Source organism: Sphaerodactylus townsendi, linkage group LG08 (genome assembly GCF_021028975.2).
Source record: "Sphaerodactylus townsendi isolate TG3544 linkage group LG08, MPM_Stown_v2.3, whole genome shotgun sequence".
Classification (NCBI taxonomy): domain Eukaryota; kingdom Metazoa; phylum Chordata; class Lepidosauria; order Squamata; family Sphaerodactylidae; genus Sphaerodactylus; species Sphaerodactylus townsendi.
Window position 1 is genome coordinate 74890697 of NC_059432.1, and position 24526 is coordinate 74915222.

At 42.3% G+C, this 24526-nt stretch overlaps 1 protein-coding gene across 1 annotated transcript in view; it reads right to left on the reverse strand.

Annotated features, from left to right (window-relative positions):
- Nucleotides 1-5453: 5453 nt before the first annotated feature.
- LOC125437983 (vesicle-associated membrane protein 2-like) overlaps nucleotides 5454-24526 on the reverse strand; it is a 31520-nt gene continuing 12447 nt past the window's right edge. Inside the window, exons 2-5 of the mRNA XM_048506097.1 lie at nucleotides 16470-16593; nucleotides 11068-11226; nucleotides 10101-10152; nucleotides 5454-7958 (exon numbers count right to left, since the gene is read on the reverse strand). Of these exons, the coding sequence (XP_048362054.1) occupies nucleotides 7942-7958; nucleotides 10101-10152; nucleotides 11068-11226; nucleotides 16470-16593 (352 nt within the window). The 3' untranslated portion in view covers nucleotides 5454-7941. The remainder of the gene's footprint in view (nucleotides 7959-10100; nucleotides 10153-11067; nucleotides 11227-16469; nucleotides 16594-24526) is intronic.

The window sequence follows — 24526 nt, forward strand, 5'->3', positions numbered from 1 at the left end:
TGATCTTCTGGGGTTTTTTTCCCCCTTTTTCCCCCAGCACATCAGTTTATGGCTTGCAAAATTGAACTTGAATGGTCCATTATTTGCAACCTATATAAGATGTCCAGAAGACGCTAAGAAAGGTATCTTGGGGAGGAACTTCACACAGTTTTTCCCCCAAGATGTGCTCAGGATGCATTATTTCAGCTCAAGGTGTCTTTTTTTCAAAAACGCTTCAAAGTGCACCTTTTTCCCTCAAGCCTCCTGCCTGGCAGTGCAGAATGCAGAGCTCAGGAGGCATCTTATTTTTCCTGCCTGATTGTTTTGTTCTCTGGTCAGTTTCACCCTCAGCTTGCTCCTGACATTTTGTGTGCAGCTGAATGGATTCTTCCTCCATTTGGTGAAGGTTGCCCCAGGATGTTTGCTCTGCAGGCTTCAATCCTGGGCATCATTTCAGCCTCAACAGTACATAGTTGTACTCAACTGGTCCTGCCAATTCTGGCAATATATAGTTTTCCTAATTTTAAATCATTTTTGATGAGCTATCTCTGTTGGTACACAAAAACAAATATGAAAATCTTAGCTGCTTGGAAGACCTGCCTTCCTCCCATTGACCGGCCCTCCGCAGACCAGCTTAGTTTTTCTGTGCAGTAAGACTTCTAACAGCACTTTCTTTCATTTTCACTGCAGCTCACACCCGCCATTTTCTCCCGCTTGTGATTTTTCATTGTGCCACCTGCCATTTGGTGAAGGTTTCCCTCAGAGGTTTCCTCTGCTTGCAGCTCATCTGTCTGCCATTTCTGTGTAAAAAGTATGTGAATAAAGTTTGTTTTGACTGACAGTTTAGCACACGTGTCGTTTTTCCTTATCGTTTTGAGGGAGGTGTCTTCAAAGCTACGACATGATATGAGAATCTGCACTATGCACATATTTCAAGTAATCAAAGCTTCCCTCAACCCATAAGAGGGAAAAACAACACGTGTGCCAAATTGGCAGTCAAAACAAACTTTATTCATGTACTTTTTACACAGAAATAGTGGGCAGATGAGCTGCAAGCAGAGGAAATCTCTGAGGGAAACCTTCACCAAATGGCAAGCAGCGTAACCCTGTTCTGGAGAGGGTTTGTTAAAAAGTGTACTTAATGGGATCTTGGTGATGATAATATTTAAAGAAGGACCCTATTGCAATATTTTTGCCATTTCAGTGCTCAGGTGTGACTATAACACTTGCACAGTTGCCAGTATAGTGTGCCATTTAACAGGTAGGGACAGCCAAAGAATGACTTTTGCACTCCTGAGCCAGTGCTCTGACTGGGGCTTCAAAGCCTTGGAGTCCAGAAGAAAGATGGTGGCCGGCTGACTCCCCCTTCCCTTAAAGTGGCAGTTGCATACACTATGAGCTCAGCATATTAAACTACAGTAAAGTCATACATAAGCTGCTTTGACTCCATTGTTATTAACGCTAGTATATATTTTCATAACATAACCCCTCTTCAGAGGATCTGCTGTGTGAGCCAGCTAAGAACTTCAAAGGCTTTTATTATTTTACAACATCAATGATCCTTAAGGAGATACTTCAAAGCTCATAGTTCTTCATTTATCACTAAATAGGTATCAGGACTGCATTGTATAAAGGTTGGTCCATGGGGGGAAAATGGTTGATTTCTGTGCTTACATGTACACCTCTCCCTCTTCTAGTAAGCAGAGCTTGATTAAACAACTCTGAGGTTTAGAATCCTGGCTTGTGTAGAATAAACAAACACAAGGTGGGTTGGAGTTTCAACAAGCCTCTGAGCCCCTGGGAGGTGGGAGGAGGAAGTGCTATGGAAGCACAGCAAGGAACTGTTGTATGCACAACCAGAGTTTCACTGCATCAGACCAAAGAAACACAAGCAGAAGAGAAATAATGTCTAGTTCTCATTCTCGAGTACTTGCAAAAAGAGGACTATTGATAAATGATAAGAAAGTCAATTAAAAAGCCTCAATTTCCTTCTAGGGAATAAAGGGGCTGAAGATGGGCTCTCCCCTTGTTACCCCCCCCCCCTTTATTAATTGTAATCTTTTTCTGTCTGTTTTAATTCTTGTACATTCTCCCTTTCTGTCCTTTTTGGAATTATGAATTGATCAATAAAACTTTTTTAAAAAAAGAAATAACAAAGAAAATTGGCATAAGATTGTTTATAAAATGGGATGTTAACATATTTTAACGGGTTCAGTTAATGGATAAATGTTTTGTTTTGTTTTTCCGTCTTAATATTGTAATTCATAATGCCAATAAAGGCTTCTGTCTGTCATCATCTATAAAATGGGATTGGGGACAACAGATTACAAATTTATACTAGGTGTGGGGAAATGAAGCTTGGGCTCAGACAACAGCATGCGACTGTAAATCATATTCCTACTAAATGTGGCATCCTGTACCCTTTCCAGAAGACTGTGTGGATCTAATTGCCTCAAAGATTTTCTTCCTTGATTTTATCGACAACATATGCATAGTTGTTAATAACTGCTCTTTTCTCAGCCAAACTACCTTCCAGATACTACATTTTGCACTCACTGTTATCAGAAGAAATGGTGCATGTTAAAATTCATGACAGAATGAGGTTACTGCCTCAGTGACTCACAGCCACATAACTAGGTGTTTACACTCACAAAGCTGCATGTAATTGGACTGCCACAGTCCTGCCTTTTCATTCACACACGTAGCTTTTAAAATGTCATCTCAATGGGAAGCTGTAACCACCATGAGTGACTTGGGTCCCCTTTTGAAAAGCATGCTGGCCTCTATTATCGTGGTCACAAAAGAAAAATAAAGGCCCTGAGATCAGCTGCAATGAATCGCAGGAGGGAAATGTACTGAAAAAAACCTCTCAATGAAAAGTGGCAGGGAGGGAGGAATCAGAAAAAGTCATCTAGAGGGACGTGAAGCTGGTGGGTGCCCCTGCCTTCAGAAGTTTGGTGGGTGGCAACCAGCGACAGTGGGACTTTGCCTTCCCTTGAGGTTAACTAGGTGACTGTGCTGCTTTCTTTCAGGTGCCAGGTCAAAAATATTCCCTTTGATCCTGGCTTTCGAATAACAGGGTAGATAAAAAGTGAAAAGACAAAACACAATGCCAGGGGCAGAGCGAGAAGAGAAAAGGCCCTTGAAAAGTGCCCCATCCTGCCCAGACGCTGCCCCTGCCGAAAGAGGGAGGAAGGCAGCTTACCTGCCTAGCTACCTGGGCACCTTTCCACACACTTTTAGGGCCTGGGTTGGTCAGGCTGAGCAATGCTTCCCCTGGCAAGGCATCTTCTCCCTCAGGCCATGTGAGTCTTGAACAAGCAGGGAGCCACCTCTCCTTGGTCGTACAGGGATTGCCTGAGCTGGGCACTGCCTCCCCCAGTCAACCACAACCTCCCTTGGGCTACGTGGGGCACAGTCAGACTAGGAGTTGTCTCCTCCCAAAACAGACCCTTCTGCCACTGGACTGGCTGAGCCCAGGACAAGTCTCCATGGTCATAATGACCAATCCTCTCCTGCATGAAGTGGAGATGACAGCTTTCCCCCTCCCCACAGGCAGGTGTGAGTCCACCTTAGTCCCATCCAGTGACGCCAGGCTCCATCCTGACATTGAGTCACAGGTTTTCTCTAACGCCAATATTAAACTAACCAGAATGCTGTATAGCTATAGCCTACTGTAGCTATTTTGACAGAAACCTGCAACAAGCTAAGCCAGTGAGGGCCTTTCCCCACTTTCGTCCTTCCTTCTATGCCGCGCGCTGCTCTCAGCGCGCAGCATCCCAGGCGTGTGCCCGGCCATCCCCACGACCCCGCGCTCTGCGCGGGGCCATCAAAAGGCACCGTTGAGAAGAGCGCCTGGGATGCTGCGTGCTGAGGGGCGCGACAGCAGCAGCTTCGGGGCGGCTGTGCTGTCGCCGCTCCTCTCAGTGGGGAGTGCCGAGGGACCCCGCGCTACTCTCCTCGAGTAGCGCGGGGCTTAAGGGAAGTGGGGAAAGGCCCTGAATGGTGCATTTGTCATCATGGGCACAGAAAAGCTTCAATTACATTCGGAGCAAGGGGCTCATGTGGTGGTTGGGCTCATTATTGCGAAATCTTAATTTTTCGTGGTGTCTGATTGCAATGACTTTCACCTCTGATATATTAATGGATGTTTCCTGCTCTTTCGTTTTTCTTTGATGCTTGCAACTGTAGTCAAACTACATGCTCCCCTGGCACCGACCCAGCAGGGGGAGGCAGCAGGTGGCTAGATATTATCTCTGTGCTGACCTTGAGATGCTCGACTCCCAAACATCCTTCCTTGCGCTGTAACATTCTCACATTCCATGGGAAGTGTGTGTGTGTGTGTGTGTGTGTGTGTGTGTGTGTGTGTGTGTGTGTGTGTGTGTGTGTGTGTGTGTGTGTGTGTGTGTGTTCTGGCGGGAAAACCACAGGGATAAATGTAATCATTTCACCATAGCCCGCCAGAACTGGCTTTGCCAAAGCCAGGTGCCAGCTGTGTTCAATAAAGACTTCTGATCAAGTATTCAGAGCCTGCTTATTGATTCCAGTCAAAGACCTGACACTCAAGGTTCAATCCTCTGCATCGCTAGTTAGAAAAAGATCAGAGTAGGTGATTGGGGAAATCTGTGTCTGAGATCCTGGACAGCTGCTGCCAGTCTAAGGAAAATACTGATCTTTGAGGGACCAATCGCCTAATGTGCTAAAAGGCAGCTTTATGGCATCATTTCATTATGATCATTGTTTCACTTTTAGGTCATACATGAAGTGCATGTCCACCTCCCTTCCCTTGCACTGCACTGGGGGCCCAGGGGTAGATGGGTGTTTATGCCCCAGCACAGTTCTATCAGTAGGCAATAGGATCATGGAGGCTAAGATGTTCACTTGTCCTCATTTTGGGATAGCAGCACACGAACCTATAGTGAGTTCAGCTTCAAAGGGGCAGGATAGATATTAATTTGGCCAATTAAAGACTGTAACTGAGCATGGGAAACCACATTAATGATCCACAAAAGAGAGGATAGCTGAAATTCAAACACTTTCTAGCTAGGTGCGAACTTTGGTTTGGAGCCCACTGAAGACTTCTGTCAATGGAAGAAATGTCAGTGGAGCATGACTTCCTCACCCCCTTCTTCCCATCTCCAAAGACTGCTCCTGGAGCATAGACAACAGCAGAAGGAGGGGGTCACAACCAACTTAAAAAGAAGAAGAGTTGGATTTATATCCCCCCTTTCTCTCCTGTAAGGAGACTCAAAGGGGCTTACAAACTCCTTTCCCTTCCCCCCTCACAACAAACACCCTGTGAGGTAGGTGGGGCTGAGAGAGCTCCGAAAAGCTGTGACTAGCCCAAAGTCACCCAGCTGGCATGTGTGGGAGTGCACAGACTAATCTGAATTCTCCAGATAAGCCTCCACAGCTCAAGTGGCGGAGCAGGGAATCAAACTTGGTTCCTCCAGATTAGAATTCACCTGCTCTTAACCACTACGCCACTGCTGCTTCTCCCATTAAAGACTTAATGAGTCTTTAACCCTTGGCTTGGAGGTCTCCCTTCACAGTTCCATGCAGCAGCAGTAGCAGCAACAGAGACAATTCAGCTTCCCTGACAGCCCTTTCTTACCCTGTTCAGGCTATTTCTAAGCAAAGAACATTGCCCCTGACTTTGCAGTAGAAGTGTGCCTACCTGCAAATTGGCAAATTGCTGATAAAACTAAACACTTGGAACAAGTTCTGTGCATGCTGGAAAGCCCCTGCCAGGGAGCTCACTACCTCTTTTGCTGGCACTTCCCTTTGTGTAAGAGCAGTGGTTGCCAGGGGGCCCTTGTCTCTTTTGTGCCAGCAGAGGAAGAGGAAGTTAGCTCATTGGCCGAGGCTGCCTAGCAAGCCTGGGCTTTGTTCAGAGGATCCAAGTCTGTATATTTTTATTCTCTCTGCCTTATATATTCAGGGCATCAGGAGAACTTCTTAACTAAGGAGGGTATGATATGATTCTGTGGAGGGGAACGACTTCATTTAAAGGAAAGCCAGAACAGTTCAAAAACCTTGAAATCCATTTTCATATTTGTGTACCGGGTAGACAAGTGTAGTGTTCCATGTACTATTAACGGAAAGGGCATTAGGTCTATGAGGCGTGGCACAAACAGAACTTCTTTGCATCGCTTATGATTATATTATTAAAGGTTTTTAAAATGAGAAAAGTTCACACAGTGGTACATGTGCTCTTTTGCACTTCATCTGAAGACCAGAGTAAACAAGGCAGCTCATTCAATGCAATAAAACAGCGGCAGCTTGCAGAATGACCTTTCCATTTCATTAAGGCTGTAGGTCTCTGCAGCTTGTATTAAACCAAACGTGTAAATACAGACACTCGAGCACAACGCATCCCCAGAGATTTTCATGTGCACCATTATCTTCTCATGATTCAGTTCATGTGTTTATTTCTCATTAACATGCCTACTTTGCACATCTGTTTTTTATATTTCCCATCAACTGTTTTTTAACACAATTTATGGGTGGCATGCATGTCCCAGTGTGTGACAATCTTGAAATTAAATTAGTCCTCAGCTACATGACCACTGGGTGACCCTGGGAGAAGAGAGCTTGAATGAAGTACCTCCTATCACCAGGATGGATCATGGAAGTGAATGTGTGCTCAGATAAGGACCTCCCCCCCTTATTTTTCCTCTCCTCATCTCACCTTCCCAGCTGCTGTTTGTCCCTGCAAGGAAAGCTAACAGGCCAGAACCCCAGAAAAAGTTTTCTGTGCTCTCTTTCACGGCACCCAGACCTAACCCAAGTATCACCTAACATGACTTGCCCAGCTTGATGGACCCTCAGATGACCACGACTCTCGGAATTTTGTCTTCTTACTCCATCCCTCTTCTTGGCTGCTTTTTAGTAATAAAAATGTGCTGGAGAGAACTTTTGTTATAAAAATTAGGTTGCAGCTTATTTCCCAGTGCTGTAGTGCTGTCCCCCTTCCTTACCCAATTGTTTGTTTAATACAGAACCTCGTTCATGCAGAATTTCACAATAAAAAATCCAGAAGATATCATGTTTGAATTCCAAACTCCATCTTACGTTTTTCAGACTAAGACATCATATAGATTAGAGCTTTAAGTTTAGAGCTTTAAGTTTAAGCAAGAGCTTGACTTCAATGGGCTACTACAACTATTTAAAAATGCATCCTTTTCCTCCACTGTGTCCTAACATTGCATAAGGAACATAGGATTTTTTAAATTTAGAGGTTTTCTCCAGCATTTTTTAACCTTTACAGACCAGCACTAAACAGGCCTACTTGGAAGTAAGTCCCATTTCTGTCAGTGGGGTTTACTCCCAGGATAGTGTTCTTAGGATTGCAGCCCTATTTAACATTATAAAATTTGAGACATACATTCTTCCTCTAAAAAAAATGTTTTCAGTATTAATGATTTCAAACTTTTTTGTAGATTGTGGATGTTAAAGCAGATTCACTTATAAAATGTGTGGTAGTTCTGCAGGTCCTTTGGTCTTGCTGTGCTCAGTGGGTGCTTGGCTTCCTTGAAGTACACCGCCTCATCGCTACAGACAGATTTTGTGGCCCGACTACAGAAATCTCTAGTTGAAAATTATGGTCTCCTCATTGTCTGCTGAAGCTTATCTGACGTTCCCTTTAAACACAAATTCTACACAACTTAGCAAAGTTCAAAATGGTCATTTTTCAAGAACGACTGTTTCCAAAGGTCAGCATGGGCATGTTTTAAGACACAGTGATAGACCAACGTGTGGAACTAGTTGGCAGTATTCAGCTGGCACAGTTTCTTATAGAAACAACACAATACCAAAACACACTACATGGAATTCTTACATACTGTTGGAGGCTCACAGCCCCCAAGACATAAGGAATTAAAAAGCAGGTTTCATTGGGAGGGATGGTCAGAAAACAGGTCACTTGAACAAATCCACACAAAACCATGTGTTCTCAGTGGTTCAGGTGCAGAAATAAACTGGGAAAAAGAAGAAGGAAAAGACAATTGATAATCCATGTCCAGCCAGCTGAATTAACAGGTAACCAAATACATCCACAACTCATTCCAGTGATTAGATTGCATCAAGTAGTACTTGGACAAAAGATGCAAGAAGACTCTTGGGAGTCTGAAAGGCAATTTCAACCAGATCTTGTAAGATGCCTAAACCATGTCTGTCAGAATCCTATCTGAGTATCTTTTTAAAAATTCTCAGGCAAAGCAACTTTTTTGACAGGCAAATTTGGTCTATTACAAAACTGACTTAAAGTTAGAATGTCTTACCTACATTTAACTTGTCCATGAAGCCCACTGCTTTTTCTTTAACTCTGAAGTACCAAAGCCTCAATCTAGTTCAGTATTAGAAAGGTAGAGGGTACTGCCAATCAGCAGCTAGACTGCTACCTTGAGCTACCTCAAACTCTCTCCACAACCTCTCCCTCCCAAACACAAGAATCTGTTGACAGAAGCTGAGAGCATATATGTTTCAATGCCTATTGGTACCCCAAGCCAGCACACTGGTGTTGACACAAGCCTCAGAGCATACACCTTCCTTGATCACAACTTTAAAGCAAATAATAAGGAAAGAAAGGAATGGTTTTTTACTGTGCTACTTGTAATAGTGAGCTCTGAATGACAGACCCACTAATGGAAAAGGCTCTCAAACCTCAAGTGACACATGGTTTCCATAAAGTGTGATTGGGTTTTCCAGTAATCATACACATTATATGTCCCTGTCAGTTCCTTGTGCTCTTGTTAGTACTTTGAAATTGTCCAAAGGGACTTTTCTATGGGTTCCAAAGTACAATTAGTGAGAACCCCAGGGACAGGATTCTCAGCTGCTGTCTTCAGACTGAGGAACTCCCCTCTCTTTATTTGAAGGTCTACTTATTCTGGAAGGGCCTGAGAATAATTTTATCCTTGACTTTTCAACTTGTTTAATAGCTGTTATTTATAGTGAATTTATTATTGTAGCTTTCATATCTTTTTATATCTTGGAAGCCAATATGGGCATGCTAGGCGTAGAACAGCAGAATATAAATGAGCAAAATAAACACTACAGGTACATACACGCAGGTGAAACTTTAAGTATGAGCAGTCCACTTATGCAAAAACAACTATTGACATTTCTGAGATTATGTGCACTCTTACTGAAATCACGGGTATGTAAATGGCCACATGCAAGCAGATGATCAAGATCCAACCTGGATTAGATCCAGACTGGGCTGTACAAAGCACTGTCCCAAAACATCCAGGTTCTGGCATAAAGTTATGAAATTATAACTGTATGCCACCTGGCCACAGCTTCGTACAGAAATCTAGAGTAGTAAGGACTGATTAGCAACCTTGGCTGATATATCCCTGTTGCATTGCTGACTTATTGAACTAAACCTTATTGAACTAAACCTTGCTTATCAATAATAAACAGCCTTCAGTGTAGAGGTAAACTTCACCTATTAAATCCATATCCAATGTCATATTTACACCATGCTAGCTTGCTGTCTTATTAGAATCACAGAGTTGGAAGTGGCCATACAGGCCATCTAATCCAACCCCCTGCAGGATCAGCCTAGACTTGAGCATCCTTGACAAGTACATGTTACATACACATTTTCAAATCTTCAGATCAACAACTTGCTTGTTTGCTTGTGTTTGAACACCCCTTGTTGTTATGATGAACTTGTAACTTACCTTGAGCATCTCAGGTATTAGATACCATAAGCCATTTTAGTTGAAACATCAGAAAGGTGTTGTAGTGTGAACTAATTAAATGAATGATTCTGCTGCCTGAATAACTGTTCTTGATTACAAGACCAAGGTCTGAGTCTGGTCACAGTGCAAGCATTTCACACAGTCATGAAAAGATGCTCTTTACCATTCAGAAAATCAAGTCAGCTGTGCCTTGACAGTATTTTGCACACACAAGGTCTCACTGGACTTTTGTTTTATTTTGCTACAAGAGACTAACACACTACTCCTTTGCAATTATAAAAGCTTGGAGAGAACACAAAAAATACAAAATATTAGACCCTTGGTAAACATTTGACTATTACTTCATTCAGCTCACTGAAAGTCATGATATTAAAGAGATGCTGAGTTAAAATGAAAATGCGTGTTACTCACTTATAATTATTATAAGAATGACTGCACATACTACACCCAGGATGATCATCATCTAAAAACAGAAGCAAGGAAAGAAAATAGAGAAGAGTTACTATTGTGTGAATGGTTTGAGAAATTGCTGACTTTCTTCCAGGGTAGACATGTTAGATTTTCCAGAATGCATATACATAGTACTTTTTAAAGGTGCATGTACTTTTTAAAGACCCTTCCACCATTCACCTGTGTACCACATTTATAACCTGTTCTTTCTCAGATCTGGACTACTTTTTGAGTCGCATTTGTTTGTCATTTGGTAATTTTTTGAAAGGCAACCAGGGCCTGGATGGGCTGCAGGATCTGCGTCAAGAGTCTTTCTACTGATCACTCTTTTCTGCTGAAATCATTCTTTGTTCAAGGAGCTCAGGATGGCATATATTGCTTCCACTTCATAACAAGACTGTGAGGTAAATGACTGGCCCAAGATCATAAAGTGAGTTTCTTGGCTAAGCAGCAGCAGCTTGAATCCAGTCCCCACCAGTCACACACCCTTGTTACATCTCACCCTCACTGGAAATCAAGTAATCCTCCAGCCTTGGCATCCCACTGTTGTTGGGGTTGAAACCTGAAGTGCAGCAGGCAAAAGATATCACTTTGTTGATTACGAAAGAGCAGAATTCTGGTCTTCTACTATTTATACCAGTCCAGGCCAATCCAGAGGCTTAATTCAAACTTCCAAATGCAGGAGTCAATTCTGAACCTACCTTTTCCTTGCCTAAAATGGATTCTGAAACCTGAGCACACCCAGGCAATGGTAGATCACTAGGTGACATCGCGCCCTTGGGCTACGAGATTCCCTGACAGTGACCTATATATGTCAACTTAGACTTTTCACTATAGGTGACTCATTCATAGCAAAATCTTTGTACTTGCATGTCAAATTAAGTTAAGAAACAGGAGTGGATTTTCTTTTACACATAGCAAGTCTTACCTTACAGTTTTTCCACCAGTATTTCCTCTTCAGCTTGGCTGCACTAGTTTCAAATTGTGAGGCACCAGCTTGCAATGCGTCTGCTCGATTGTCAAGCTCTGAAAGTTTCTGGTCTCTTTCTAGTACTTTGTCCACATTGACCCGCATTATATCCACCACCTGCAATTGATGTGCCAAAAAGAGACAGCCTATTTGTTTATATTATCATTTAGACATGAAACAGCGCACAAATGGGGAAAAAATTACGAAGATAATTTGGTATAAAAATTAAGCCTAAGTTTCACATTTATTTGAGCTGAACTCACAGGGCATTTATGCGTGGACTACTTATCCTGCAGCCGATTCTCACTTTGCTTTGCAGTGTGGTTTCCTTGTAGTTTTTTGTTTAAACAGGCTACTCTCCTGCAAAGTATCTCCAGGTGAGCCAAGCCACCATTTTGCCCACCCACATCCTTGTTGTTTCCATGCAATCTCCATTTGGCGAAGTTGCCTGCTGCCTTTTGTTGTTATTTTGCTGCTATCTTTGGTCTGGCTTTACTCTGCTAAACCAACCATGTCAATTTCACTAGATTCTCCACTTCAGCAATAGACCTTGATCGTTCAATCTCTTTTTAAAAAGCCCTTCTGATCATCTTGAAATAGTGGCCAGAACGGTGGAAGAAAGTCAGGGAAGAGTGAGAAAACCCAAGGAAGCTAAACAATGATCTCCTTCACTTTCTCTGAGAAGGGAGAGAAAAAGTCACACTTTTGGGAAACACAGAGATTCTCTGATCTGACAATGGTGCAAGGGCCAAAGTGGGGAAAACATGTACCTAACTGAGAATCAAACCCAAATTGAATGTTTGCTCAAAGCAAAAGAGACCACATTTCTGCAAATGGCCACAGTTTTGTTACCTACCAATATCAGAAAATGCCTGCACATGACAGCAGAGTATTGATTATGTACATGGTTTAGGATGCATTCCTAAGCACTAGTGGTAAATGACTTTTGATGCAAATGAATTCTAAGAAAAGCATGCTAAAGCATGTTTACTTAACAGCATTCTCTCAATGTATATTTAAGTAACAGGACACAACAATTCTGACCATGTATTAAAAACACTGTGAAAGTGTTTTTATTTTGTTGATGTCCCCCCTCTGTGTTGCTTGACACCATTACTTTTTATCTTTCACTACATGATCCAAGCCAATAAAAGATCACATAAATAATAATTGGCCATTAAGCCAATCAGATTTGGCTTCACAGTGACATCACTGAAAGCAAATGGCTTCATTGAGACAGTGTTCTCATTGCAGAGATAATCAGGCTATACGCTCCTTTCTTTCTTGAAAATAATAAAACGTTGATATGACTTATTTATTGAATTAGATTCAAATTTCAACTACTGGTATGACAAGTGAAGTAATCAAACTGAAATGCTCCAGAAATGAACACTGAGGTTATCATAATTGATTCAACTATCAGAGGTTTTTCCAGCTGCAGGTCAAATGTTCTTAGATTATGAAATTCTAAACACTTGTTTTCTGTAATATAATTCCCCTGAAGAAACAGAATTTTTTCAATTGTTGAAGGACCATCTTATTCTCAGTTAATTGAAATTCAACCATGTAATAGAAGAATGTTATAGACAAAGTCATATATTCACAACTGAGTTTGCACGAAGAATTATTGATCACAGCTTTAGAATCTTGCGAAAAGCATCAAGCTGCATAGTTCTCATGACACCTTAATTCGTGTCTAAGCTATAGTTAGGATTCCAGTGAATATTCATACATGGGAACATTTATGCAAAGAAACACTTTTGGGAGACACTGAATGTCTTCCCTACCATATTTTTAGATAATTTGTAGTCACTTTCTGCCCCCACAGTATTTGCTGCTTGATATAGTCGTTCTCCTTATGAAAACCCAATGTAGGATCCCATAGGCCCCTTCCGCACATGCAGAATCATGCGCTTTCAATCCGCTTTCAATGATCTTTGAAGCTGTGCGGAATAGCAAAGTCCGCTTGCAAACCATTGTGAAACTGGATTGAAAACGCATTATTCTGCATGTACGGAAGGGGCCATAGTTGATGCAATGATTTTACAGTACATAGCCAATCAGATCTGGCTGTGTGCTACCATCACAGAGGACCAAGGAGACCATGTTGTTCTTACTGGGAAGAAGGGTATGCGTGTCTCCATTGTTCAGGTACTCTCTGTTTTGTCACCCTGCAGTGCAATGAAACCACAGTGCAGGAAGACAGGGAGTAGTGGCCTGCTTCCCTCAGTAACAGGGATGCATTGCCTCTCTGCACAGTGCAAAAAAAAGTTTTTCAGGGAGGCAGTTCACAAAACTGGCTTCTTTTTGTTTCTGTTTATCATACCATAATTACAAAATCTTGTGTCATGTTAACAATTTTACTGCTGCCTATGCTTTTTTTACATTGGGGTTGTAGGACTTTGTTGCTTTTGTTATACAAGGCTAACAAAATGACAAAACGTTTTGAATGCATAGTCATGGGTTTTTATGATGAAGGTGTTTGGTGCCACCTAAGGGTTGTGTTTCATATGGCATCACATTATAACAGTCTTTCCAGAGGGCCTTTGGCCATTTGTGCACTTGCTGATGGCATGACTACTTTGCAGTGTGGTTTTCCCACAGCTTGCAGGGGAAGTCTTCTGCTGCAAAACATCTCTGGCCACACTGATCCAATCTGCCATTTTGTCCTCCGGCCACTTTCTTTTCGTTTCCATACAAAATCTCTCTGCCAGCTTTCTTTGTGTGGTGCTAGCTTGGGTCTATCAGTGTCAATTTCATGGGTCTATTACATTATCGATAGAAATGCTGCACGGAAATTAGAAAAAGAAGAGCTCTTTCGATCCTGGCAGGAACAGCTGTTGTGTGGGCACACAGGGTGGGGAAAGACGAGGAGGAGCTGGAAACCTGTAAGAAGCATGCTAATTCCCTTCACAAAAAGCCACACTTTGCCTGTTTTGGAAATCACAGAGCTTCTCTGATCTCAGGCCAAAATGAGTGCATAATCAATAATCCAACCTGAAGGAATGTGCACTTAATGAGAGGCAGACCACCAGTCCATAAAAGGCCTTTCTTTCCCCTGATATTATATATTTATTGCATGTGATCCTGATGCACTCCCCCATGGCACTGCTTCTATTGCAAGAATATTTCACTTCCCCAACATTCATTGCATGGCCAGTAGAATTTTGTTATGAGGAATGTTTCAATACACTTGGTGAGAAATGCTTTGATGCTGTTTTACTTTGACCTCCTGGGAAGCCGCAGCAGAAGGTGAGCACTATGTCGGCATTGCCAGTTGAGGAGGGAAGAAGACTGCTTTTCTCCCCACCCCCACTCAGTTTCTTGCCAAGCTTGTAAGAAGAAATCCCATTTCCCCTCACCTTCATAAATTTATTTTACTAATACATTTAATTTTAAATATACATGTGTGTGGGTATGTGAGGTGCATGCCCTGCCCCTCTCAATGGGTTGAGCTTCTTTGACCTTTGTATTGAGAGAGAAGTGGATGTGCTATCACCTTAGTCTAGGGGTGGCCAACCTATGATGCTCCAGATGTTCATGGACTACAATTCCCATCAGCCCCTGCCAGCATAGAAAATTGGTCATGTTGGCAGTGGCTGATGGGAATTGTAGTCCATGAACATCTGGAGCACCATAGGTTGGCCACCCCTGCCTTAGTCCTTCTCCTTTCTCCAGCACCTTTCTTCAACCTGGGAGAGAGCTACTAGTGTCTCTTCCCATCCTCTTTTAAATGCAGCTCTGCAGGGCTGCTCCCCCACAAGAAGGAAGTTGCTTGCTGGTAGACGGGTATCACTTCTCCAGCACCTGTCACTGGGTTTTTTTCTCTGCCTCTCTCCATCCTACGCAGGCTGATGGGTGTAGGGAGCCACTATCCAGCAGGATCCAGTTTCTCCCGCTCTCCTTTCCATTCACTGACCACCTCAGCCATGGGTGAGGCTTTTTGGAATGGGAGGGCAGGGGACCTTGCTTGCATGGCCTTATCCCCCTTATGAGGAGATGGGAAGCCACACACCCTCCCCACCTCCCCAAGTCCAGCAGACCTGTGTGCCATTGTAGGTTGGGGCTGCTCCCTGCCTCTGAGCCCCCTTAGGATTGTGTTGCAGGCTATGACTGGGCCCAGATGTCTCACTTGGTCATGGAAGGCGGATGAGACATGGTTGCCACCCTGCAACAACTGCCAGTAATGGATGGGTGCTGCCTGGAAAGGTCAACAACATTTATTTGTTTTGTGCACGTATGCATTGTACATGCATGTTCAGTGAGCAGGAGAAGACCAGGGAAAACTGCTTATTGTGCTCATATGCAAAATGTATAGTGGCTGCCACTCTTTCCCCTTTGTCTCTGATTGAAACCTCAGGCTGGCAAAGCAAAGAGCAACCGTATCATCTTTAAACCTGGTTTCATTTAATTCAATGGCCTCCCTGTGCAGTCTGACAAAGTAACCTTCTGAATTGTCTAGAATTTCAGTGTTTTCAAATAAAATGTTATGTCCAGTTTTGTTTAAGATGTGTTCTGCAACTGCAGATTTTTCAGGATGGTTAAGCCGACAGTGTCTTTCGTGCTCCTTAATACGAGTCTGAATACTGCATTTTGTGGTTCTTATGTAGACCTTTCCACAGCTGAAGGTATGCGATAGACTCCTGCAGAAGTGAGGGGGTCTCTCTTGTCCTTTGCTGAGTGTAGTCCTTTGTCAGACTGCACAGGGAGGCCATTGAAATTCACAAACACCAAGACAACTTCAACAGGAAAGAAGAGACTCTGAGAATTAACAAAGCTTGGCTACCAGTACTTAAAAACACCAAAAGCAAACCCCAAGGGCATGTTAAGTTCATGAACAATGGACTCCACCCAAACACAGGATTTGCATTCACCAATACTGCTGCTGCTTGCCGGCATGAAAATGTGAATTACTCCCATGACAGATAAGCCCCACCCGCAATACAATACTATCAACCATGCCACCCAACACTTACTGATTGGTTCCCCACCCTGGGACATTGACAATATATACCCCAAACACTCCCTTCTCTCTGGACACAGTGTGTTACAGACTTCTTTCTGTGATACACCTCTGAAGATGCCAGCCACAGATGCAGGCGAAACGTTAGGAACAAGATCCACCAGACCACGGCCACACAGCCCGGAAAACCCATCAGAACCAGTTGAATCCGGCCATGAAAACCTTCGACAATACATTAAACATGTTAATGTTTGATGCTTGATGGTAAGGGCATGCAATAGGTTAACAGACTGATATTCTTTAGTTATTTGTCCAGGAATAAAGGTTACTCTGCCCAACTGAATGACCAGTTTATGACTTTGTAATCCCAATCATAGTCAAGTCCCTCTGAACTCACCTCATTCACTTGGGCTTGTGTCTGTTGCAGCCTCCGATTGCTAGTCACATTAGATTGGAGAGGGGCTCCTCCAGTGCCAGGCCCAGGGACACCACTGGCACCTTGGGAAACAATTGGCGCTGACCTAGTTTTAAAAAAATGCAGCAACTATTACAGACTCTTATTGCATGTGCCTTTCATTATTGCTACAAAAGTGCATATTTATCAAGACATAGCTGCAACAACATAATTTAATAATGCCACATCTCTGGAAGTCTCTATCCACTTCTTCCTTATCCATTTTACAGGGTGTGAGAAGTATTGTTGGGAAATTGTTGGAAGGAAAAGGCAATTGTCTGGACTTGAAAAACAACCTATCAACTGAGAAAGTCCTCAACACTCTCAAATTCCCCTTTCCCTGGCAATACTATAGCTTGGCTTTCAGGACCTTCTTTACTTCCCCAGACTGACTATTGATCTCTCCCAAGTGTGGCTTCTGGAGTATGGGAGACATCCAGGAGTAGCACGGGAGATGAATTGGAGGTATGTAGAATGAGGGAGGAAGTCAGTAAAAATTGTTAGCAGACATTTTTGTCAGTTTCCACCCCTTTATTAGATTCATTGGCTAGGATGCAAAATATGTAAGCACTGGTTTAGTTGGTATTTTCACTGTGTGACACTCTAGAGGATGGACTGCCCTCTCACATGGCATATCCTCTCCATTTCCTGTCTGAGTTGGTAGTCTAGTCATTCATAGAACCAATTAATCTAGTAGCATTTTATGGTATGTTTATGTTGGGAGGCAGTCAACCTGGTCTCCAGAATGTAATGTAAACATCAACAGAACAAAGTGAACTTCTCTTTATCTACTTTATCCATATATGTTTCATTTTTCTCCTTTTTTGCCTTTGTAACTGGGGCCAAAACCAGGGAATTTGCCCAATTCTGCTTCAACAGGAATTCTCTCTATATTATCCCATTCACCTGGTTTGCTCTCCTGTTCTCTGCAGTGCATACTTAGACAACATGTTTGCTTTTCATGTAGTTGTGTGTGCAACAGTTCTCATGAACAAGGAAGTCCTAAAAATTGCTTCTTGTCATCTACTTGAGCAAAGTGAAAAACATTTATCTCTACTTGTCTTTCCATGCATGCAAGAGGTATTTCTTTTGATACAATTTTAAAACTAAATTAAAGCATGTGAAATATCCATTGTTCATTTGGTTGCTCCATGTAATTGCAATTTTGTTCAAAATTACATTCATTCACTTTGATTTATTTATAATATTTGCATGCCACCTTTCCACCCAACTTAGGCTCCCCAAGGTAGTGAAGCCATCAAAACATTAAAATGGTGTTTAAAATAGAAATAAATATATATAAGATATTTAAAACAATGATACAAGACATGTAAATACATAAACACAGAGAGACACATGAAGAGGTAGGAGGGCTAATTGGAGTTAGTGATAGAATACCAAACAAAATAGCTTTCCCCTGCTGGTGGAAGACAGCAATAGCAGGAGGCAAAGCTCTATGGGAATAGAGTTTTAGAGTTTTGGTGCCACAACCCAAAAGGCCCTTTCTTCAGTTGTTATGCTTCTAGACTCAGATGGTAGGGGAACCTGAGGGAGAGTTTCTGAGTTGACTGGAGTGGTTCTATAAGTTTATCTGGGAACAGGTGGTCCAAACAGCCCAATTCAGAGTCCTGAGGTGGCCATGTATCACAGAGGAAAGACAGCTGACTTACCAGCCAAAACTGGTAAAAAGTGGCCACCTCTACTATCCATTTACCCAACAGGAGGCCTGGGTCCAGCAGCAAATCCAAGCTATGTACCTGGCTGCTTTGGAGGAGAGGAATCCTGTCCAGAAGAGAAGACATCCCAATTTCTACAACAAACCCCCCCACCATCAGTGGCACTACCATTTTGTTGGAATTCAGCTTGTTAGCCTTCATCTATCCCCTTACCACTTCCAGGTAGGTGTTCAGAATCGATATAGCTTCCCTGCGATCTGGTGTGTTGCTGGAGGCATTATCTCTTGCATAAACTGAATTGTGCTAAGTTTATTTTCCCAGTTACTCACATGTCTCTGGATCCAACCTATTACATGGGACAAGCATTTGGGGTTGGTTTTTTTTGCTCCAATCAATGTGGGATGGGATGGTAATTCTCTGCTGCAAGGAAAGCGAAGACCTCACATATATGCATCCTTATAGGATGTTGAGAATGCGTGAAACATCACACGAAGCCTTATACTGAGTCAAAACATTAGTCTATCAAGGTCAGTCTAGCTCTGACTGGTGGTGACTCTCCACACTGCCTCAGGTAATGGTCTTTCACATCACCTACTACCTTTTAACTGGAGATGCTGGGGATTGAACCTGTGGCCTTATGCATACTAAGCAGCTGATAAATCATTTAACCCCTCCCCTACTCCCAATATCTAGCATGCTGATGCAGCACTTTAACCACTGAACCATATCCTCTCTCCACCATCATTTATTCAAAAACCATGTAAACTTGCCAAATTTCTCTAAAGATGAATAATTTAGCACATGGCTTTAATAAATGGAAACACATATTTGTTTCCATTCTAATTCAGGCACACGACAAGTCTTTGCCAGCCACAAGCTTGTTTTTACACAAACATCCCCTCAAATCTCCCTTCTGACAGATCCAATCAGTCCTGGTGGCTGAACACAGACCAGAGAATCTTCCTGATGCTTGCTGGTCTGACAGTTCCTTCTGATTCCTCACTCCCACACCACCGTGACTCACTGTCTTTTCTCAACCATCCCTCATCAGTTCCTCCTGCAGAGGGGCATAAAGTACTGCCAAGACTTGCAAAGGAAATCCCTGTGCCTATACAGTGAAAAACAACAACCCTTCCTCCATACAAATCACCCTCCTACATAGCTGATAGCTCCCCCACAATGACGGACCAATAAAGCACCATCTGTATGAATCATTCCTCACCAGAGCCCTGATGAACAGTGATGAAATTGTGCAGCCAGTTTTTGTTTTTGAAAAATCACCACAACAGCGTATGTTTTAGAGAGATAAAAAGTGCTTCAGGTGAGTTTTACCCCCCACTTCCATCTCTCTCCCTATCTTGTGGAATGGTTGACAAGCATCGCAGTCCCAAGTTTAATGGCCTCTCAATATACACATGCTGTTTTTTTCAGTCTCTCCAACTAGTCCTGTTCCATATCTCCCATTTTATCAAGTTCCTGTTCAAACAAAAGAACCTTTAATCACAAATCACAGCATGTCAATCAAAATTTCCTTGGAAGCTGGAAGGGGCAATATTGTGATCTCATTCCTGCTAAACTAAATGCAGAACATATTTTGGACCAACTTTGGTGTAACTAAAAACACTTGATAATCTGATAGTTTGTCCATTCCTCCTCTCTTCTGTCAGGAAGAAGAGGCTGAGCTGTATTTAATGCTTTCAGGCCAACTGGCCCACTAGTCTTCTTCCACGACTCAAGCTTACCCAATGTCTCAGATAAACCAGGCAGACAGTCACTATCAGTTCAATAGCTAGATATGAGACCAGTAGTACCTTCGAGACCAGCAAGATATTCAGAGTATCTTGACTATCAAAAGTCAAGCTTTTGAAAGTCAAAGTCCCCTTTGTCAGATAAGTGGAATCTAGTTGTTCTACTGGACACCAATGTGGCTACCCTCCTAAAATTGTGTGTGCGATGTTAGCATGCGAGAAATCTATCTTTAGGGCAGGCATTGCATTGATGTGCCTGTCTAGCAGCCCAGTTTAAATGAATCATGGGACACACAGCGTCAATATGGTGTAGTGGTTAAAGTGTCAGACTAGGAGCTGGGATAATTAGGTTCAAATCCCCACTCTGCCATGGAAGCTTGAGGGGCCATCTTGGGCTAGTCACTTACTCTCAGCCTAAACCTTCTTCACAGCCTTGTTGCAAGGATAAAACAGAGGAGAGGAGGACGGTGTAAGCCTCTTTGGGTCCCCACCAGAGAGAAAGGCAGGATATAAATGAATAAAATAATAACCGATTGCACTAGTAAATTCCTACTTGCCCACTAGCATCATGCTTAAATTGATACAAAACAGTAGCTTGCCCCCCTCACCCATTATGATGCAGCAGCAGTTGTAAAGCTGGTCTGAATTAGCCCCAAGTGTTAAGTTCTCAGTCAAGGAGTGGTGCCTTCATATTAAGTATCTGTGTAAGGAAAGTGATCTGGGAGGAAGGAACAGTGAAGAAGGAGGATTTGCCTGGCTGATCATGGCAGGCAACTGAAGCAGACAGGGACTGGTAGGTGTGTTAACACTCCCTGTGTGGGAGAGATATTGTTCGGTGTGTTTGGGTGGGGGATCTTGAATCAGTTTTTACTAAAATGTAATTATTCAGATAGCAAGGGAATATTCAAGAGATGTGTGGGAATAACAATATATTACGATTAAACATAAAAGATTCCACTTTGAAAAGGTAGAAAGGTAAGGCTTATGATGTACCATGTGCACATTATGCAATGCTAGCTATCAAAATTTAGGTCACCAGGATTGCAACAATCACAGAAAGAAAAAAGAAAGAAAAAGGTTTTCAAGGAGGCTCTTAGTACCATATCTGGGTTGAAAGCTATATTACCAGCTAGAGACCTATCAGCACATGCTAGCTCCTTTCTGAGATACTTCACCTTCTACATTGAGAACAAAAGGTCAAAAGCCAGACAGGTCAGTAGGAGATCACCAGGATTCATTCTGCATATAGATCATCAGCCTCTGCTTTGTGTCTGCCTTTCACTGTAATGGAAAGCTATTCTTTAATGGCAGGTTGATTGTTCTCCTGGTTGCCCGCCTGCATTATCAAGGGTGACTGGCATCTGCGTAGTATGGGATTCATCCATTGGCTGCCAAAATTGCAATGATTCTGCATTCAACATATACTGTGACTTTAATTAAGCCAAATGCTAACAAACGCACACTGATGTGCAATGAGAAGTAAAAGCAGCTTATGAGAGGATTTACTGTTGCTGCATGATAAACTAAGATACGTATTCCTGCCCCCCTCCCCCATCAACAGGGATTGATTTTCCCATGTATGGTGGGATTTATCTATACTTCAGGTAAATTTACACAAAATGATGAAAGTAGACTGTAGAACTGTATCTGTGCTATGGGTGTCACATCCTCATTTTAATCACATGCAATGCTCCCAAAGGCTGCATTCCAACAGTGCCGTTCTCTTATGTGTATGTAATAGCTACTGCTTTTAATTTATTTTTAAAAATTGGGATAGATGAGTGCTTCAGCACAGAAGAGTCAACAACTAATAATTTTTTTAAAAAAACCTCAACAAGATTGCATTCATTTGGGAGAACAGGTGTCAGCCCTGCTTGTGTTCTTCATCACTGAAAGAACCAATCCTGGACAGACATGGTATGGCACTGAAGACCAGAGCTCCAATCATTGCAATGAAAGGGGGAAGTCTGGCAGCAAAAGAGAGCGGTGCGCCTCACAAGCAATGCAATAGGATTAGGATTACCAAAATTTCACACAAAGCAAAAAGTATTAGATTTGATGTGTCAAACAATGCAGAACATAGTATTACAAAAGGAGACAGCAATTCAGTAAGAGCAAAATAATGCAGTTAATATACACAATAACCTATAGATACGCTATGGACTATGGTCCTTTTTCAATTGACTGAACTAGATGCAATAGTTATTCTTTTAACATGACCACCATATTCACCCCATTGCATTGTCCTGCAGATATCACACCCAGGAAAGGCAGCAGTGGCATCAATTTGCTTTCCTTTTCAGTCTTTTCAAGCAATGACCCATTTGTCTCTTTTTAACCATTTTCTCTCCTTGTCCTGCCCTTTTTTTCTTTCCATAGTACTAAAAATACCTCTTACATCAAGGGAAGCGTAAGAGAGGAATTCCCTTTCACATGTCTGAGGATCGGGGTGGCAGAAAAATGTTGTAAACTGACAATCTAAACTCTCTTTTTATTGGCATAATATGTAATTTTGCAGGCACAATTAAAACTATACAATGTGCCCAGAAGATGCATTTTGAGTGTATTGAAACATCCCTCATAACAAAATTCTACTGGCTATGCATTGATGTCAGTTTGAATCCAGACAGATTAAGGCGACAGCACACTTTGCAGCTGTTGTGTGAAACACCAGCATTTCGCCAAATGAACATAAAACATGTGGATGTCATACACAAGTGTAGAAGCATCTGTCAATACCTATATACGTAGGTACGGGAAATTCAATGAGACTGTGGTTCCTGGTCATGTGTAAATGGCCCTGGCCAGTCAGGGCTCTGGATTATGACTATAGAATGCCACCTGGACTCTGTAGCCAATAGTCAAGTACCCCCTCATACCGGATAATTTTTTAAAATCTTTGCCGCAGAATATGAAAAGGGCCAGGAAAAAATGTAGTTTTCCCAGCTTGCTTCTACTAATGCTGGTCCATCTTCATAAATGGGGAACAATAAATAAAACCTACTACACCATGACTATTGGCCAAAAGAAATCAAAAGCAACCCTTTAATAATACATATTAGTGTAAACATATAATAAGATAATAATGAGGCTCAAATGACTGTAAGACTGTATGATAAATATAAACCAAAACCGCATTTTAAAAAAATCACAGAACAAATCACAGGTCCATTACCCATGGTCGGTTCTGCCCCACTCTTGCCCTGCACTGGCACAAAAGTCATTCCAGAAGTGCTCTCGCTTTCCATGGGGAAGGCGAGAAGCACAGGCAAGGCAAGAGGAAGCAAGTTGGGGCAAGAAATCTTGCCCCAATGAGTTTTCTCTCTCGATGCACCACAGGGAGGAAATTCATAGAGACAAGATTTTTTTGCCCTGATATGCTTTCATTCCCGGCACGCGCCAGGGAGGAGCACATCAGGAAAAGATTTATTGCCCTGATGCGCTCCAGCTGCCAGCATGTGGCAGCTGCCCCATGGATAATTGGACACATGAAGCACAAAACAGACACATGTCATAATGAGAAGACCAAAAAGGTAAGTGAAACACTCTCAGGTAAGTGGGTTCTCAACCTGACTCAAGGATCTTACAATCCAAAAATAGTCTTTTCAATAGTATGCCTCAAGAGTTATAAAATCTAATCCGAGAGTGGTTTCCAGATAAACAGTACCCGTTTCACCCAGACTTTTCAGCCTTGATCACTCCAAAATGATTGGTGCATGTCCTATCTTGGGGATTTTTAAATAGGCATATAGAATAGATAGCCTTTGTGTGATCCCATTTCACCATAAGAACTATGCAGGAAAGATTCTCATGCAAAAATGCTTCTTGATAATTGTGGTTTTCCATCTTCATAAATGCCAGCTTTTCCTAGGTAAATGGTTTGTCTTGCTCTCAGTCATAATGGTGCATGACTGCATCATAAGAGAACATGTCACCAAATATGAACTACATGGCTAATTAGAACCAGCTGAAAGGGCAAATTAGCAAAACTTAATTTGATAATTGGATTTTAGGATGATTTCTAAGGAGAAAATGCAATTTACAAACCCAGTTGTCTATATGGAAGAAAAAAAATTATAATGTGCAGAAACATTTCCTGATATAATACAACATATGTTCCTAAGTGTGTGACTGTGATTCAGTGGTTGAACATCTGTTTTGCATACAGAAGGTCCCATGTTCAATCTCTGGCACATTCAGATTAAGGTATCAGGTAGTTGGTGACGTGAAAGACCTCAACTTGATACCCTGGTGAGCAACTGCTAGTCAGAGTAGACTTTGATAAACCCATGGTTTGGTTTGCCTGAATCAGAAGAGCTGTGCTTTTGCTCATAAAAAGTGCCACTGTATTGGATTCATTGTGTGAGTGAAAAATCACACCTCATTAATGTAGCAAATATGCTGTATAATTGAAAATCTGTTCCAATAAAAAGGTAGGGGAAGCCGTGTGAGGAAGGCCTGTGCGTAAATGACCTAAGGTTACTTCATTAATCCACTTACCTTGAGTCATTCAGAGCCCTCACTCTCCCTTCCACACCATACAGCTAACTAGTTACTGCCCTCTCTCCAAGCAAAA